General features: G+C 53.6%; 9 protein-coding genes across 9 annotated transcripts; 3 read left to right on the top strand and 6 right to left on the bottom strand.

Moving 5' to 3' along the window:
* Window positions 1–229: 229 nt before the first annotated feature.
* PG986_000317 (Protein disulfide-isomerase erp38) lies at window positions 230–1,407 on the bottom strand (the record flags this gene model as incomplete). The annotated part of the gene is made up of 2 exons (XM_066836539.1): window positions 230–837; window positions 897–1,407. 2 exons carry the CDS (start codon window positions 1,405–1,407, stop codon window positions 230–232), a joined length of 1,119 nt encoding a protein of 372 aa, XP_066705432.1.
* A 619-nt stretch (window positions 1,408–2,026) lies between these two features.
* PG986_000316 (40S ribosomal protein uS14) lies at window positions 2,027–2,576 on the top strand. Its single transcript, XM_066836538.1, has 3 exons — window positions 2,027–2,154; window positions 2,282–2,381; window positions 2,479–2,576. Exons 1-3 carry the CDS (start codon window positions 2,093–2,095, stop codon window positions 2,485–2,487), a joined length of 171 nt encoding a protein of 56 aa, XP_066705431.1. The 5' UTR covers window positions 2,027–2,092; the 3' UTR covers window positions 2,488–2,576.
* A 705-nt stretch (window positions 2,577–3,281) lies between these two features.
* Window positions 3,282–4,312, bottom strand: PG986_000315 (zinc finger protein; the record flags this gene model as incomplete). The annotated part of the gene is made up of 3 exons (XM_066836537.1): window positions 3,282–3,442; window positions 3,552–3,924; window positions 4,001–4,312. 3 exons carry the CDS (start codon window positions 4,310–4,312, stop codon window positions 3,282–3,284), a joined length of 846 nt encoding a protein of 281 aa, XP_066705430.1.
* A 2,102-nt stretch (window positions 4,313–6,414) lies between these two features.
* Window positions 6,415–7,749, bottom strand: PG986_000314 (Elongation factor Tu; the record flags this gene model as incomplete). The annotated part of the gene is made up of 1 exon (XM_066836536.1): window positions 6,415–7,749. The coding sequence occupies one exon, from the start codon at window positions 7,747–7,749 to the stop codon at window positions 6,415–6,417; it is 1,335 nt and encodes a 444-aa protein (XP_066705429.1).
* A 581-nt stretch (window positions 7,750–8,330) lies between these two features.
* On the bottom strand, window positions 8,331–8,840 carry PG986_000313 (uncharacterized protein; the record flags this gene model as incomplete). The annotated part of the gene is made up of 1 exon (XM_066836535.1): window positions 8,331–8,840. One exon carries the CDS (start codon window positions 8,838–8,840, stop codon window positions 8,331–8,333), a length of 510 nt encoding a protein of 169 aa, XP_066705428.1.
* A 37-nt stretch (window positions 8,841–8,877) lies between these two features.
* PG986_000312 (uncharacterized protein) lies at window positions 8,878–9,999 on the bottom strand (the record flags this gene model as incomplete). Its single annotated transcript, XM_066836534.1, has 1 exon — window positions 8,878–9,999. The coding sequence occupies one exon, from the start codon at window positions 9,997–9,999 to the stop codon at window positions 8,878–8,880; it is 1,122 nt and encodes a 373-aa protein (XP_066705427.1).
* A 911-nt stretch (window positions 10,000–10,910) lies between these two features.
* PG986_000311 (uncharacterized protein) lies at window positions 10,911–11,550 on the top strand (the record flags this gene model as incomplete). The annotated part of the gene is made up of 2 exons (XM_066836533.1): window positions 10,911–11,268; window positions 11,351–11,550. 2 exons carry the CDS (start codon window positions 10,911–10,913, stop codon window positions 11,548–11,550), a joined length of 558 nt encoding a protein of 185 aa, XP_066705426.1.
* A 244-nt stretch (window positions 11,551–11,794) lies between these two features.
* Window positions 11,795–11,983, bottom strand: PG986_000310 (uncharacterized protein; the record flags this gene model as incomplete). Its single annotated transcript, XM_066836532.1, has 1 exon — window positions 11,795–11,983. The coding sequence occupies one exon, from the start codon at window positions 11,981–11,983 to the stop codon at window positions 11,795–11,797; it is 189 nt and encodes a 62-aa protein (XP_066705425.1).
* Window positions 11,984–12,969: 986 nt separating this feature from the next.
* Window positions 12,970–14,725, top strand: PG986_000309 (uncharacterized protein; the record flags this gene model as incomplete). Its single annotated transcript, XM_066836531.1, has 3 exons — window positions 12,970–14,014; window positions 14,150–14,450; window positions 14,671–14,725. 3 exons carry the CDS (start codon window positions 12,970–12,972, stop codon window positions 14,723–14,725), a joined length of 1,401 nt encoding a protein of 466 aa, XP_066705424.1.
* Window positions 14,726–15,459: the final 734 nt, after the last annotated feature.

Below are 15,459 nucleotides of genomic sequence, written 5' to 3'. Positions count from 1 at the left end.
GACGGACCTGGATTAACGGCATACACTACAGGGAGGCGGGCGACCATTGGGGCGTTGGGGAGTTTAGATCACGGACGGTTGCTTTGTGTGCGGTTAGAATGCGATAAATCTGTATATGATTTTATTGTGTTGGCTATGTGTCAAGAATAGGCATCATGCCTAATGCATTTCTCGTCATCATCGTATCGTCAGAAGGGTCTGGTCACTTCAGAAATATTTCAACCCTTGTTTACAACTCGTCCTTCTCACCAGTGACCTTCTCGGCCACATCCTTGAGGAACTGGCGCAGGACGTTGGTCTTGCTCTGGAGCTCATCCGCCTTAGCGGGGGCGAGACCTCCCTTCTTGAGGATACCATCCAGGCGGGCAAGCTCCTTGGCGACATAGGTGTCGCTCTTGGACAGCTTGTCAAAGACGCGGACGTAGTACTCGGCGTACTTGTACTGAGCATCCTTGGAGAGGCCAGCGGCGGCCTTCTTGGCCTCCTCGGTCGCGTCGGCCAGCGCAGCACCGCCAGCGGCGAACTTCATGGCGATTTCGTTCATGAGACCAATGGTACCAGCAGTGGCATCAAGGCCGCCGCCAACGACACGGTGGGTGCCGGTCTTCTCGTTGAGGAAAGCGACGAGATCGGCCTCGGTTCGGCCACCGTTGTAGGCCTCGCCATCCTTGGAGCCGGCGGGGAAGTACTTGATAGTCGGGTACGAGGTAACACCATACTCGGAAGCGGTAGCCTTGCTGTTCTCAGCCTCGGCATCAACCTTAGCAACGACAACGTTGGTCTCGAGGATGAAGTCCTCAGCAAGTGTCTCCCAGGTAGGAGCCAAGCTCTTGCAGTCTATCAACACAGTTAGCATACAGGCCAGCAAGGGAAGCAGGAAATAGGGTTGCACGTACGACCGCACCAGGGGGCAGTGAAGGCAACAAGGACGTTCTTGTCGCTGCCAACGGTCTCCTTGAAAGTGGCATCCGTCAACATGTGGACCTGGCTGGGCATCTCCAGCTTTCTCTTGGCCTTGACGCCGGTCTTGTCGGTGATGAACTTGGTCAAGCTGTCCAGATCACGTCCGCCATTGTAGTCCTCGGGCTTGTCGCTCTTTCCATCAAAGAACTTGAGAGTTGGGAAACCCTGGACACCAAATCGCTTGCCAAGGGACTTCTCGGCATCGGCGTCGACCTTGGCGATCTGAACACCCTTGGAGGCGGCAAAGACACCAGCCAGCTCTTCGTAGACGGGAGCGAGGTTCTTGCAGTGGCCGCACCACGGGGCGAAGAACTCGACCAGTGTGGGCTTGCCCGACTTCAGCACGACCTTGTCGAAGTTGTCGGGAATGAGGTCAAGGACAGCGGACTTGGCTGCCACGGCGGCAGCGAGGCCAGAGAGCACAAGGCTCTTGAGGAGGACCATTTTGATGGAAGAGTCACAAAAAAGCCTATGAATTGCTGTGTAAAAAGAATTCGGTCTAGAAGATCGCGATCAAGATGAAAAAAAAACCACGTCTCACAAGGCGCGGGGTTCTGTCAGGAGATATATAGAAAAGAGCCGGCTCTGTTACAAATGCTGAGAAATGACCTGGAATGATGGCAGACCCTCCGGAGGCAAGCTGTCAACTTGCCGGGCCCAAGCTCCAAAGCTCTCAATGGATGACGACCGGCCCGTAGTAACGCTCTCAGGGTGGCGTTGCTCCAATTGAATGCTCGCAATCAAGCAAGTCCATTCAACCAAACGAGACCGGGGGGTTGGGGATGGATCATGAATGCCACTGATAAGATAAGGTCCGTCGGATTGGAATATTGCACCGCCAGAGGAACGTATCTGCCATCTCGACTCTAGCCACAAGCTGGGCAAGCCCCACCACCTGCAATCAGCCCCCTTCCCGCAGAAGCACTGACCCAGACACTTGGCTTGGTGGCTTCCCACAACCCAATTTTGCAAAAAAAGGCCATTTGCGCGAACATTTCGACTTTCCACTCCGATCTACAATCGACGACCGCCGCCCAACGCCAGACACCTCGCCAACCCGCAACCGTACCAATCCGCCCAGAGCAAGCTCAGTCTACGTGACCAGCTGCATCATCAACAAACCGCCATCATGTCTCACGAAACCGTCTGGAACTCTCGTCCCCGCACCTACGGCAAGGGCGCCCGTGCCTGGTACGTTTCCTGCTAGTCGAGGAGGAGGGTGATTTATGTCAAAAATTCGAGAACGGACTGGACGATGAGGGAATGGAGTCATGGTCACGAAGGGAACACTATACTAACATATCCTTCTTCACTATAGCCGTGTCTGCACCCACAAGGCTGGTCTGATCCGCAAGTACGGCCTCAACATCTGCCGTCAGTGCTTCCGTGAGAAGGCTGCCGACATTGGCTTCGTCAAGGTACGAATTAACCCACTCGAGCCGCGAGACACCACCGCGCATTGTCCCCTGGTGGCGTACGAGGGAAGAACATGTCGGAATCTAACATCCTGGACAGCACCGTTAAACAACCAACGAAGACCAACATGTCTTTACTCGTCCCATTCCATCATATCTCTTGCATCTAGTCATCTACGATACGAACAACGTTCGCGGATATGGAGTTGGTCGGTTTTTTGATCTCGCAAGGGGAATAAAAAGGGCTCTACGGTTTCCCCTGCTGCATTCACCTCACACAATAGAGGGGTTGGGCTTCGTGGAAAGGAATAGCCAGGCTGCGTTAGAGTCAAAGCTAGTACACCACGACAATGCATATGGATTTTTGATGACAACCTGCCATCATACGATTTTCTCTCGAGTCTCGAGTCGCGCTTGGTGGGAATGGCACATGTGAAAGACTAAGTGTCGGCCGAGGCAGGAGGCATCTTGCTCAGGCTTCGTTATCGTTCCTCCCTGAGAGATTGACAAGGATGTTAACCCCAAAAATTCTCGACTCTCGTCACAGTTGTGATACTGGCCATGGACCGATCTATGTGGTGACTGAACTCTCCATTCGACTTCCGAGTTACCACCCATGTGTTTAAAAGTGCTTGCTTGGGATTGTGTGGCTGCCCCCTTATAATGCCGTCCCAATGCTGGGTAGGAGCCGATTGACAGCACGTATCTCCCGCTCTTCTACTATTTCCGAAGCGTCTAAGCCCCATTTCATTCTTCCAAACCCCGGCTCAGTTCCGCAGTATCGACCCCTAACTATATTTGAGTAAACGGGAGCAGCTACCACGCCTCTTTATGTACATATGCCATGAAGATATAATACACTATCCCCTTGACGAAGACATACATATAAGCCTTAGGACGTGATCAGCCTTTTCCATCCGTAATGCTCAGGATTATACGTTGCACGTTCCCGATGCGGGCGAAGCTACAAGGTCCGCTCTCGAGATGGTCGATGAAGTCCACGAGCGACATGAACTCCTCCCCGCAACCGCCGAGATTTGGACAATGATATAGGGCTTGATGATCTGTAGCCGACGTCCATGGAATTAATCAAATATCTATTCACGCCTATACTGCAGCTATTTGTTCCCCGGCTAACCATATACAGCAGCAAGAAGGCGGACATGCACTTACGAGTTGAAGAGTGTAGGTGATTATTCAGCAAGTCTAGCGAGTAGAAGAGCCGGTGACAGAGAGGACACTTGTATCTGTGTTGATGGGGGTTATACGACCCCCCGGTGGCCTCGTATGTGTAGCCAGGAGGCTTACACGACTGCTCGTTGGCCTCGGACTCGTTTGACCCATCGTATTCGATCAGTTTCTTGGTGATGATACCGTCCGTGTCCTTGCGCCGCATGTGTTTGTACATCGTGTCGCGGTTCACCCTGTCAGCCACCAGGCAGGACCCGGTCTCGAGGTGGTGGGTAATATCCCCGGCCGTGGCCCAGGGGCTCTTGCAGAATGGACACTTGACGTTCTGGCCCTGGTGTCTCGGGGAGTTCAGATGCTATATTGGTGGATTTTGTTTCATGTCAGATCGTCATCTTGGGTATCAGTTGGGGAGAGGATCGCTGGTGACTGACCTGCATCAACTTGTTGTGGTTCATGAACTCGATGTTGCACTCCGCACACCAGTAGTGGTCCCCGTGTTGGTGCTCGATCACCATTTTCCTAGTCGGCCAGGTCATCCCACACCAATCGCGGTCGAACCTGCAGTGGTCAAAATCGATCATGCGGTTGACTCGCGCCACCTCGGACTCGAAGGTGCGGGAGCATGTATCGCACTCGAAGTCGGGCCGCTCATGCTCGGTTGAGTCGACATGGTTGTCCCGGTCCCAATAGTTATTGAAGGACTCCGGGCATGTACCGCACTTGTATTCGGCGCGGAAGCCCATGTTGGCAAGCGATCAAATATTTCCGGTTGTTGTGGGAGGACAATAAGAAGCAGAAGACGACGATGTTTAGGATGGTGTTCTAACTTCGAGGTCCCGAGCCCGCCCGCGAGCAATTCGAATACAAGCCCAAGTTACTAGGGGCTTGGGTAGAGCCAAATATTCAGTACAAAGTTCAGTTGTTACCCGAGTAAGTACTTGTCGGGTTTGTTGTTGGCTTGACGCAGTTTTGTTATTTCCTCATCTCCTCAAGTATAACAAAATGCATGATTCCTTCCCCTAAACCTATGTTTGCCCCAACTCTATTCGCACCTGTAATTCGTAGGTAAGTACATTAGGTAGTAATACACCAACAGGGTCGAACAAGATGGTCGAGTGTAAGCAGTGATTAGAGATACTTGGTTCATTGCCGTTCTTGGGAACCTTTCGTTGAAACTGCTTTCAGCGATGACTTCCTGGCGTTGATCGATAAATAACCAACAAGATCAAGCTGATGTACATGGATGAGCATGCCGCCAAAAACACATCCAGTCATAACCCATCTCTCTCTCTCAAAGGCATATACGTAAGAACCACCTGAGCCCAGCCTTCATCATCTCAAGACCCTGTGAACTGCCCTGTGCCTGGTGTCATCCCTTCCAATTTTGCTGTCAACCCCTGAAAGCCCCCTTTCGCCTTGTTAACCAAAAACGTAGCAACCCGGGGCTTTCTTCTCCGGCAACAGCCTAGACATCCTTTCAATAGATGTTTCTTCAACGGCAAAGAAGAGGACTGCACAACCCCCAGAAGGAAGCAGAGCACGACCGCCAGCACGAGCAGGATGTGTACTGGCCGCCACTCCGGACACAACGGCTCGAGGAACTCGGCGTCGATAGCAATGGGCGACCCTCCGACTTGCAGCTGATTGGGACGGTCTGACCAGGCGCAAAAGTCCTCACCTAATGCCTTATATCTGGTTGCTAGGCTGTCAGCTGATGGCAATTTCTTCTCCTATTTCTTGGGAGATGATAGTCCACTATACCCGAAAGGAAAGGGAGAAATCCTTCGAGGAAGAGACATAATATCTTTCATACAGGAAGTTCCAACACTTACTCCTCACATATTGACGTGAATCCCGACAGCTTCCCATAATCGATCAACTCGCGCCTAGGTACGAGGCTCTCGGAGTCTACCGGAGGTGTCAAACCCGCCCTATCGGCATCCTCAATTCGATTTCTTGTCTGTAGGGGTGCCATGGACCGAGAGAGCACAGTTGCTGTGCAAGATGTCGAGGCTCTAAGGAATTCGTCGTCGCTCCACTTCCTCTTCTACTGAACAGGAAAGCCCTCGACTAACGACGGAGAAGAAAGAGGAATATGAGTTAGGGGCATCAGGTTAGTAATAGTGAAGAAAAAGACATCGCAGCCCATACTGCCCCCCGAATGATCCAAAGGGGAAAAGGGGCAAGTGAGGACATGTCGAATAACTGACGGCCTACGTATACAAAAGAGAACACTTGCGGACATTCGACTGTCACCGCGTCTTGGTATAGTGGCCATGATGATTCAAACATTCGGTAAAGGCGTAACGTTGCTGGGTGTAACACACGCGAGATTGGCGGACCCTATCCCTCGCCGAAGGCCGTTGCCGAGACTGGCTGTGCACAAAGTACCACCTATCAACGTTCACAAAAGCATGATGGAATGAATAGACTACGGCTAGGCCTGCCGATGTCAGCCAACATTGTTGCACCTTCCAGGACACGAGAGACACATTTTGTGGTTTGGATTTATTGGGATTTGTTTCATTTTTGTTGTATGGTTCCTTGTCAGCCTTTCCTCGTTGCAGACTAACAAGTACAAGAGAAACGTCGTAGACAAGAACAGAGGGGAGATGACATGATGTCTAAGCTTCTTGAAGCCAAAAATGTACACGAGAGTTTCATCTCAAAATCAGCGGTGGGCGTTGTACATCTATACATGTCATGTCCATATACACGTCATCTCAATAAACTCCTTGCCCCCCCCATGCCCGCCGTCATAGCAAGCCCACTCGAGTTCGCTCGCTTCATCCCTCGTACAGATTAGGTATAGGTAAATTCGTGACACCAGTAGATCTTTTGTGGTTTACTGGATAATGCGGGTAATGATACCAGTGGCGACGGTGCGGCCACCCTCACGGACGTTGACACGCTGACCAGCCTCAATGGCAATGGGGTTGTGCAGGTGGGCAACCATCTCGACGTTGTCACCGGGCATGATCATGCGGCTCTTGTCCTCGCAGTCGTCGGGGAGGAAGAGAGCGCAGGACTCATCGGCGGTACGCAGGAACATCTGGGGGCGGTAGTTCTCGTGGAAACCAGTGTGGCGGCCACCCTCGTCCTTGGTCAGAACGTAGAGGGAGATCATGAACTTGGTGTGGGCCTTGACGGTGCCAGGCTTGACAATGACCATACCACGGCGGACATCCTCGCGGCGGATACCACGGAGGAGAAGACCGGAGTTGTCACCAGCGCGGGACTCGTCGCAGGACTTCTTGAAGGTCTCGATATCGGTAACCTTGGTCTTGATGATCTCACCACCCTTGCCGACAAGCTCGACTTCGGAGTCCTTCTTCAGGAGACCACGCTCGACACGGCCCGAGGCGACGGTTCCACGACCAGCAATGGAGAAGACATCCTCGACAGACATCAAGAAAGGCTTGTCCATGTCACGCTCGGGCGTGGGGATCCACGAGTCGACGGCCTCGAGAAGCTGATCGATCTTTTCCACACCAATCTCGGGGCGCTTGCCCTCCATGGCCATCAGGGCGGAACCCATGATGACGGGGGTCTCGTCACCCTCGAAGCCGTAGTGGCTCAGCAGCTCACGCATCTCCATCTCGACGAGCTCCAACATCTCGGGGTCGTCAATGGCATCGACCTTGTTGACGAAGACGACGATCTTCTGGACACCGACCTGGCGGGCGAGCAGCAAGTGCTCTCGGGTCTGGGGCATCTGTCCATCGGAGGCGGCAACGACAATGATGGCACCGTCCATGTTGGCGGCACCAGTAATCATGTTCTTGATGTAATCGGCGTGACCAGGGCAGTCGACGTGGGAGTAGTGGCGGTTGTCGGTGGAGTACTCGATGTGGGCAGTAGAGATGGTGATACCACGCTTTCGCTCCTCGGGAGCCTTGTCAATGGAGCCATACTCGAGGAAGCTGGCCATGCCCTTCTCGGCCTGTCGCTTGGTGATGGCGGCGGAGAGGGTGGTCTTTCCATGATCGACGTGGCCAATGGTACCAATGTTCACGTGAGGCTTGGTTCGCTCGTAGACGGCGTAGGAGCGGTAGATGTTGAGGGCGGCCGAGACATTCTGGGACTTTATGGACTGCAGAGGGTTGGCAGTGCTGCCGGTTCTGAGAGAAAGACGGGATGCGCGCAGGAAGGGCGCGAGGGTTCGGAAAGCGGCCGACATATTGAAAGACGGCAGGACCAATGGCACCCGAGACCAAGAGGATTGAGATGGACGGCTGGAAAAGACGGAGGGGAGTCGGTGGTGAATGGGGTCAAAGGTCGTTGGGAATGGGGAAATGGAAAGGAGACAGAATAGCTGCTTTCCTACGCCGCTCCTCGAGATTGCCGTGAAGCTCGCCCGTAGCTAAGAAATATTTTCGTAGCGCAATCCCGGGCGAGGGCCAATCATTGAACGCTCAGATAGCCCTCAATTGGATTGGCTCCAGATCGAGCTGTTTGCCCCACCACAGCAAAAGCACAAGCTGTGCGGGCGCTGGCCACTCACTAACATCGTGATCCAAAAGCAAACGAGTGCTACTACGACGCCCACCCAAAAAGATGACAAAATGTCTGCAAGGCAAAAAACAAAAACATACAACACCGAGGATTCCCAGGTCGTCACCGACCCTAGTACTAATTCGGCTCTCTGCTGCTTATATATGGGAGAGCGGACGGGATCCCTAGTATTCAGCAGGATATGGTCGTATGTGCTAGTTTAGACCATTTCATGGGTATATATTAGAAAGACACCTGCTGTACGTACTACACGCAAAAACAACAACCCCTATGCTGCATCTCCCATCGCTCCTTTAGCCTTCTCAATGCGTCCACTTTCTTCTGCTTGGCTATGCCCGTCAAGGATTGAATCTCGTCTTCCATCTGGGACAGCCGATACCAGTGGGCGTGCCTTTCATCATCATGGAACCATTTACTTGGTGTAACCTGGGCGCCGGTGCCCGAGAGAGGCTGTGCTCTCGTTTTCCCCTTGGAAGAATTCCTGCGTCGTCTTATCCATCCCAGGTCAATGACGATATTGAGACAAGATGTGTATTTCCTGCGCCGGCATTTATGGTCAGATGAAGAGAGATGCATCTCCTGCTGACTGAAGGCGTCAGTGGCCTCGAGCAACGGGCGCCCCAGAATGATGTCGCAGGGTAAGTCGGGCAGCACGTGAAAGATGACCTGCTGCCACACATAGACCTTATTGGTGTCGTCCATGGCACCGCCCTGTGACTTTTCGTCAAGTATGCCATCGTCCTCCTCGAGTTCCATCGTGGTTGGCGGACTCCTCCAGTCAAGGCTGAAGCTGTTAACGTATACTTGCCCCATTGTCTCGGCCAAACTGCAGACGACGCCTCACCTCCGGTCTGTCGTCAATCCAGTGCCCATTCTTCTTGGCGTACTGGAGCGACATGAGGTTGATGTCTGATCCCGTGTCGGCCGTCGCCACTGCTTGCCGGCCATTGAGCGAGCATCGAATTTGGTTGCGCGGCGATCCAATCCAGAGAAGTGAGTCGATGTCACTGTAGGCCTTGGGGCATGCCTCTAAGAGATGCTCATTCCTCGTGAATATGGCTTCGCTCTCGAGAAAAGGCATGCCCAAGATGATAGGCACAGGACATTGCTCGAAAACGTAAAACCACACCTTCCTCTTCCTCGGTCGCAGCGACGACGGGGCGGCTCGCGTAATCTCAACATTTACGTATACCCTCCCCACAGCCCTGACCGACCTCCCATTACCAAGTTCAAAGACTCTTCTCCGGTCGCGTGGAGTCCGCCGGATCTTGAGCTTGTGGTCGCATGCCCAATCTTCACGCATGATGTTTTCGGAGGATCCAGAGTCAGGGCAGGCTTTTTCTTCATGGTTATTGATGGAAATGGCCAGGGCTCTCCGTACATTCTTGACGTTGACGGGTGGTACTTGGGCTCGGTGCCACCTGGTTCGCTCTAGTGTGGCGGAGTAAGAAGGCTCACGCGGCACCGGTTCACCGGGGAAAAGCACATTCCAGATCTGCTTCCACTGCTCCCTATCAGGCTTCCTGCCTGTGATACGGTTGGGGTGACGAAAGTCATCTTCACCACTATCGCTATCGCCGTTGTCGTTATCGGCAAGTCGGGTGAAGTCATCTTCAAAGCCGTTCACACTAGAGTTGGTGTCGAGAGCTGGAGAAACACTCGTATCTATAGGAGCACCGTCTTCCGAAGCCGACGCCGTTGTCAGAGAAGGGTGGTATGGCAGAGTGATGGTCTTGTTGCCGTCCTTGTTTGTGTACTTTGATCTAGCCACGGGAGCCTTTGAAGCGGGCACTGCATCCTGTATGACCGGGAGACGCTCATCAGGGGAGCGATACCTATCAGCGACAGTTGTGCGCTCAGGTACCTCATGCTGAATATAGCCTATATCTCCCGGCATTCCACTGACGTATTCCATATCGTCATCTGCTTCCTCGTCTGATTCCTCGTATGGCCTTTTACTAGGGGGCAAGTCGGGTTTGTAATCCACTTCTTGAACAGATAAAGCTTCCAAAGACTTGTGAATCTGGCGCTGTGTCCGCTGTGTGCATACGATCCACGAACGTATTTTTGATATTTGTGCGATGTCGATTTTAAATATTTTAAGCTGAAGGCTTTGATCAAACACGGCTTTTCCGGTCTCTTCTCTCATCGCGGCTGCGGTGGGACTCCAGCCTTGTCGCCATGATCGATGGTGATGGGAGATACGAACAGTTCAATATCCGTCTCTGCTCAGAGCTTGTTGTTTTCCCGTGCAATACTAGTGTTCGTCGGACGTTGGATTAAAACAGGAGCCTGTAAGGGGGTGTCGGTTGTCCGATACAAAAAGTTTATACCCCATGGAGGAAAAGGATGATGCAGAGAGAAGGTAGGGAAATGCCGGCGCAGCGCGGCGTCAGAGAGTATCTCGCAGATGAACCCTACCCAATGTCAAGTATGTTGGCACTAGAAAGCAGAGATAGTGGCTACAGCCAGCAGGGCACGACGGTATGCTCCGACTACAGGCCTCCGAATACATGTACGGGTTGGCCAATGTAATTGTTGTGCACTTCTGCATAGCCGGTGGTGACGTGGCAGGCTATGTCCCGATGTTCATTGGTTACAGAGCGCCAAGGCATACATATTCGTGTGGCTGAGCTTGTTCCGGGCGTCGTCGTCCTCTTTAAGCTTATGCGGGCTGATATAACTTACCATGCTTCGTCGGGGGCCCTGTCTAGATCACGAGGGGCTGTAGCTGCAACGGAGCCTGAATAACGGCCTCCAGCACGGGACCAACTGTATGGTTAAGAGTGCACGTCGTCTTCCTCAAGAACTCTGTAAAATTACAAGATGAATGGAAATATCTCATATCAGAAGCCCGAGCCAATCAATGGCTTCCCGAGGTTTGCTGACACCATCACGAAAGACCCGGACCGGACGGGCACCATATACCGGCGGTTTGACCGGCTATCATCGCGCAACCTCCTGCTCATGGAAGCAGAGATTGCGGAGCTAGAGCTATTGCAAGACCAGTACGACGAAGAAGACCGGGCCAAACACGACTATGATATTGGCGAGAGTTACAGCAAATGGGCAACCTTCGAGAAGCTAGCGGGAGAAAAGGACCAAAATGGCGACCCTCTTCACTCCCGAGTCCATCAGAGGATGCAGCTTTCTCTGTTGATCAGGGAGAAGCTGGAGAAGTACCGTATGTTCGTTCTGACCACGTACCTACCCAATAGCGATGTAACCCTTTTTTTTGCCATCACACAAATTAACATACTCTGCAGACGAAGCGCTGGCTAGACACCAGCTCCTCCTGAATTGGGCGAAGCCGGCGCCTACCACCGTAAGGGGTATGAGGAGTAGGTTCATGGGCGGTCAAGACAGCCTAGGGCAGATGCAACTGCGGCCTCAACTATGGGGGCGCAGTGCGCAACGCTTCGACGACGTCGATGATCTCGTCGCATTGAAGGTGCTGGCGAACTAGGATCGGTTATCGAAATTCGTACTGAATCATTGCGGATGGCTGTTTGAAGTAAGTATCACTCTTGGACTGTGGAATCCGGGTCCCCTTTCTTCTCGATTCTTTCTTTTAATACTAGAAACAGAAACATCAGAGACACGGCACCTCGGCGGTTATATCAGAGGGCAGTAGACAAGGCCACCACAGTGCTGAGCGCGGTGCTCTCAGCCGTGGTTCTGTTCGGCTCCATCGTGTCGCTATACTTCGTTCAGAACCCGTACGCGCTGCTAGGGATGGTGGGCGCGTGGACGATCCTGTTCGCGGTATGCGTCGGCGTGCTGACCAACGCGAAGAGGGACCAGATCTTCGCGTCAACAGCGACTTTTGCGGCTGTGCTGGTGGTCTTCGTCGGCGAGTCTTTGAATAGCGGCCCCGGACCCGGAGGTTCAGGGGGCATGGGGGGTCAATACTGGCAACTGTACCTGTACACCGACATAAAGTTCGTACTAGGAAGTTGGAGTAAGAATAAGGGCTGCATACGTACGTATGTCTATTTAATGTACGAGTCCAACATCCAATACTATCTGCCAGATGCGAGTATAGACGGCAAGTACATAACATATCTACTCTGATCAAACCCAAGCTACTAGATACTGGTCAAATGAACATCTCGGCAAGACAGAAAGCCACCTCTGTACATCTTTCAGACTTCCGTGCAGAGCGATGTGAACATGTGCTATTGCTGCCTCTAAACTACCAGCAGAGTCCTCTTGCGGATAAGGACCTGGCATTTCTTCCCACTTTTCCATGCGCCTTGATGGGGCATGCTCACATAACGTTAGCATCTAGAAAAAGAGAAGATTGGCCGTGAAGCGAGCTTCGAATGCCGTGGGGGCTACCCCATGAAGAGAGTATCTCTTTCGCAATAGTTCCTGGGGCAGGTTGTGCTCGTACGATGAGTCTAAGGGGCCCGACCAATCACGAGCCCAAAATGCCTATGTCAAGGTTGGTCGTTAGCCCTACGGATCTGCAAAGCCGCCTTGGCAACCACGCGTCTGAGCGCTGACTCCTCGAAATACCACATCTCCAACCCCACCGTCGCCAGTCAGCATGCCAGCCATAAGGCTGAGAGTGGCCGAAGGCCTTGTGGGTATTTGGCTGTGTATGTCATCAACATGGGAACGGGGGCCGCGTGTCCTGATAGTCAACGTCGCACCTCACCTCCATGGAGTCGTACCGATTGATGCGTTACTACGCTTAAGAAGGGGAGCACTGCATTTACGAAGTGTCGTGTCACACTCTTCCAAGGACATATTCCATGTTCTTGCCACACAACGAACCATCACTCCTTCCAGTCCCCCATATATGTTCATGCCACACGTAAACCCCGATACCACCTCGCCAGGCCGTAGTCAATGATTTACAAAAACATTTCTACCAACTATGCCGGGCGAGACAATACGCAGTGACCAAACTCCGTACAGCACGCTCGAGGTCTCATATCCAGACTCTCAAGATAAGACGGTTGTCCCAGCGCCAAACGAAAAGATCCCGAATATCTCGCATGACGGTAATCAAGCTCTCGGGCTCGATAGCAGCGGGAGCAATGGCCAAAGCAGTTTAGAAGCCGTCCCAGAAGATGATTCAAAAGCCCCGTCAAGACAAAAACGAACTAGATGTGGCCTGTCGCCTATAGTCTTCTGGGCGCTCATCGTAGCAATAATCTTATTAGTACTGGGCGCCGTTGTAGGTGGCATCGCCGCTGCCGTCGTGCGCCGGGACCCCAAACTCCCGTCCGAGAATGGACCGTCCCAGCTCAGCGCCGTCAACTGGACCGACTCCTCGAACCAGCAGCGCAAGACTGTCTTCTACCAGAGGAACGGGAAGCTCTGGCTCAGCCAGAAGGACGCCAGCTCAGAGTCATGGACGGACCTCGACATCGAGTCCCGGCTCTCGCCGCCAGCCACGGGCGGAGACGCCGTGAAGCTGAACCCGAAGAAGGGCACACCGCTGGCAGCCGTCGTCGCTCCCGCCCCAGCAGGAGGCCATGCTGCGATTTATCTGTACTACCTTGATACCGGGAACAATATTCGCGACATACGTACCACCTCCTCGGACGATACCGCCACGAGCACCTGGACCCCGGGCGACCTTTGGGAAACCGTGGCGCTTTCTGCGGCGCCCAATACTGATCTGACGGCATTGGCGCACTACTGCCCCGTGGGCTGCCTGAACCAGAACATGGTCGTCTTCCAAATCACCGAGGGCTCGCTCTACTGGGCGGACGGGAGGAACTGGTCCAACAGGTCCCGAATCGTCAGCGCGAACGCGGCGACAAGGCTGGCCATGTATCCGTCCCTGCGCAAGGATGAGAGCACCGGCAAGATGGACCCCACGCGCCGGAGCGAGGCGCGCCTATATTACCACCGCGATGGGCGGATCGATGAGTTCATTTTCAATGAAAAGGAGAAGTTTGGCTGGATTCCAGGTAAGAGAATTGACCCTGCACTACCCTGCCCTGTCCTGCTCTCTACCCCTTACTTCACGACGACGTGGTTCCATGACGACGCATACACTCATAGCTGATGGCTGACCATTGCATTACCTTCGATGGAAACCGCAGGCACCGTCGGCATCTTCGACAAAGTCCCCAACGCGCAGCGTTCTCCGGGTCTCGCTGCAGCGCCCGTAGCCGTCAACGCCCAAGGCCTGGTCCTCACCCTACGGCATACTGAGGACGGCGGCAACGTGACGGCGAGCTACCTGCCGGCGACGGGCCGATGGGACGCAAACCGGTCCAAAATCCCACCGCACCGGAACTTAGCGACGTCCTTCGACGACGACGAGAGCATGGGCGCCGTGACCGAGAACAAGCCCGCGGGTGCGCCCTTGGCCGCCGTCGCCCTCGCGCCCGATGGATTGCTGTACGTGCTGTCGTTGGGGGATGATAGCTCCTCCTCCGTGAGTATCCGGCAGTATAGCGTTTCCGACGCCAGACCGGACACGTTTCGATTTGGCGGGAGGGTCCTGTAAACAACAGTGGGTGGATGAGTGAGTGAGTGACCGAGCGAGGAAGCTTCACGTGCGGGACATGGGAGCGGGATCTTGGTAAGGATTCTATTTTTAGACTGTATGATCTAGTAGGGCTGTAAAAGAAGTGGACGAGGACAGGGCAGGATGGAATGGAGGGTGTGGCTAGGGGGAGGGAGGGGTGGTGTATGTATACTTAATGTAAATCTATCATCATCAAATCATGGGCTCCGCCTTTGTCGCAGTTGCCTAGCCTGCCTTGGGCATGCAGTGCGCACTAGATGCTTACTGTTGGCACCGTTGACACTTGGTCTGGCTGATTTGGCTGAGAAAGGAAAGAGGGAAAGCACAGTAGCCGGCTTCTTTCTATTCAATGTGCAGATTACTTTCCATGTTGTATTACCATATCCGCAATTTCATCAGATGAAAACCGACCCCTGCCAGCCCATCCATCGTTGTGCAGTTGCTTGTTTCTTTCTTTACCGAAAAGAAACAAAGGGGGGCAGCCGATCTTGGTGTCGCTCTATTTAGCACTAGTGTCCTCCATCCCGGACGACGGCTCGTTTGGCTAAGGGCCGCCCAAAAGCTCATCAGGCCCAGTAACCAGCACTCGAGCCAGCCAACCACAACCCCCCAGCCAGGAGGGTTTCGCGTAAAGTCTGTAAGGAGCAGGTCCCCCCAATGAAGCGCGGCCTGCGCCAGGGGACTTGAGCCATGGGAGGTTTAGTTCAAGCCAACGGATGAAGCAATGTCCGTGGGGACTGGGATTCTGGCGGCGGGTTGCGTAGTCCAGCAGCACCCAAAGCACCCAAGGGCAGGGCTAAATTGGGAGACCCAGCCCCCCCGGGGAGACTGGCTATCTCTGTTTCTCGGTGCATGATGAATCACAGGCGGGCGGAGAGT

Source organism: Apiospora aurea (assembly GCF_038362705.1).
Source record: "Apiospora aurea strain CBS 24483 chromosome Unknown utg000001l_segment0_segment0, whole genome shotgun sequence".
Classification (NCBI taxonomy): Eukaryota; Fungi; Ascomycota; class Sordariomycetes; order Amphisphaeriales; family Apiosporaceae; genus Apiospora; species Apiospora aurea.
This window is presented reverse-complemented; position numbering and strand designations above follow the sequence as displayed.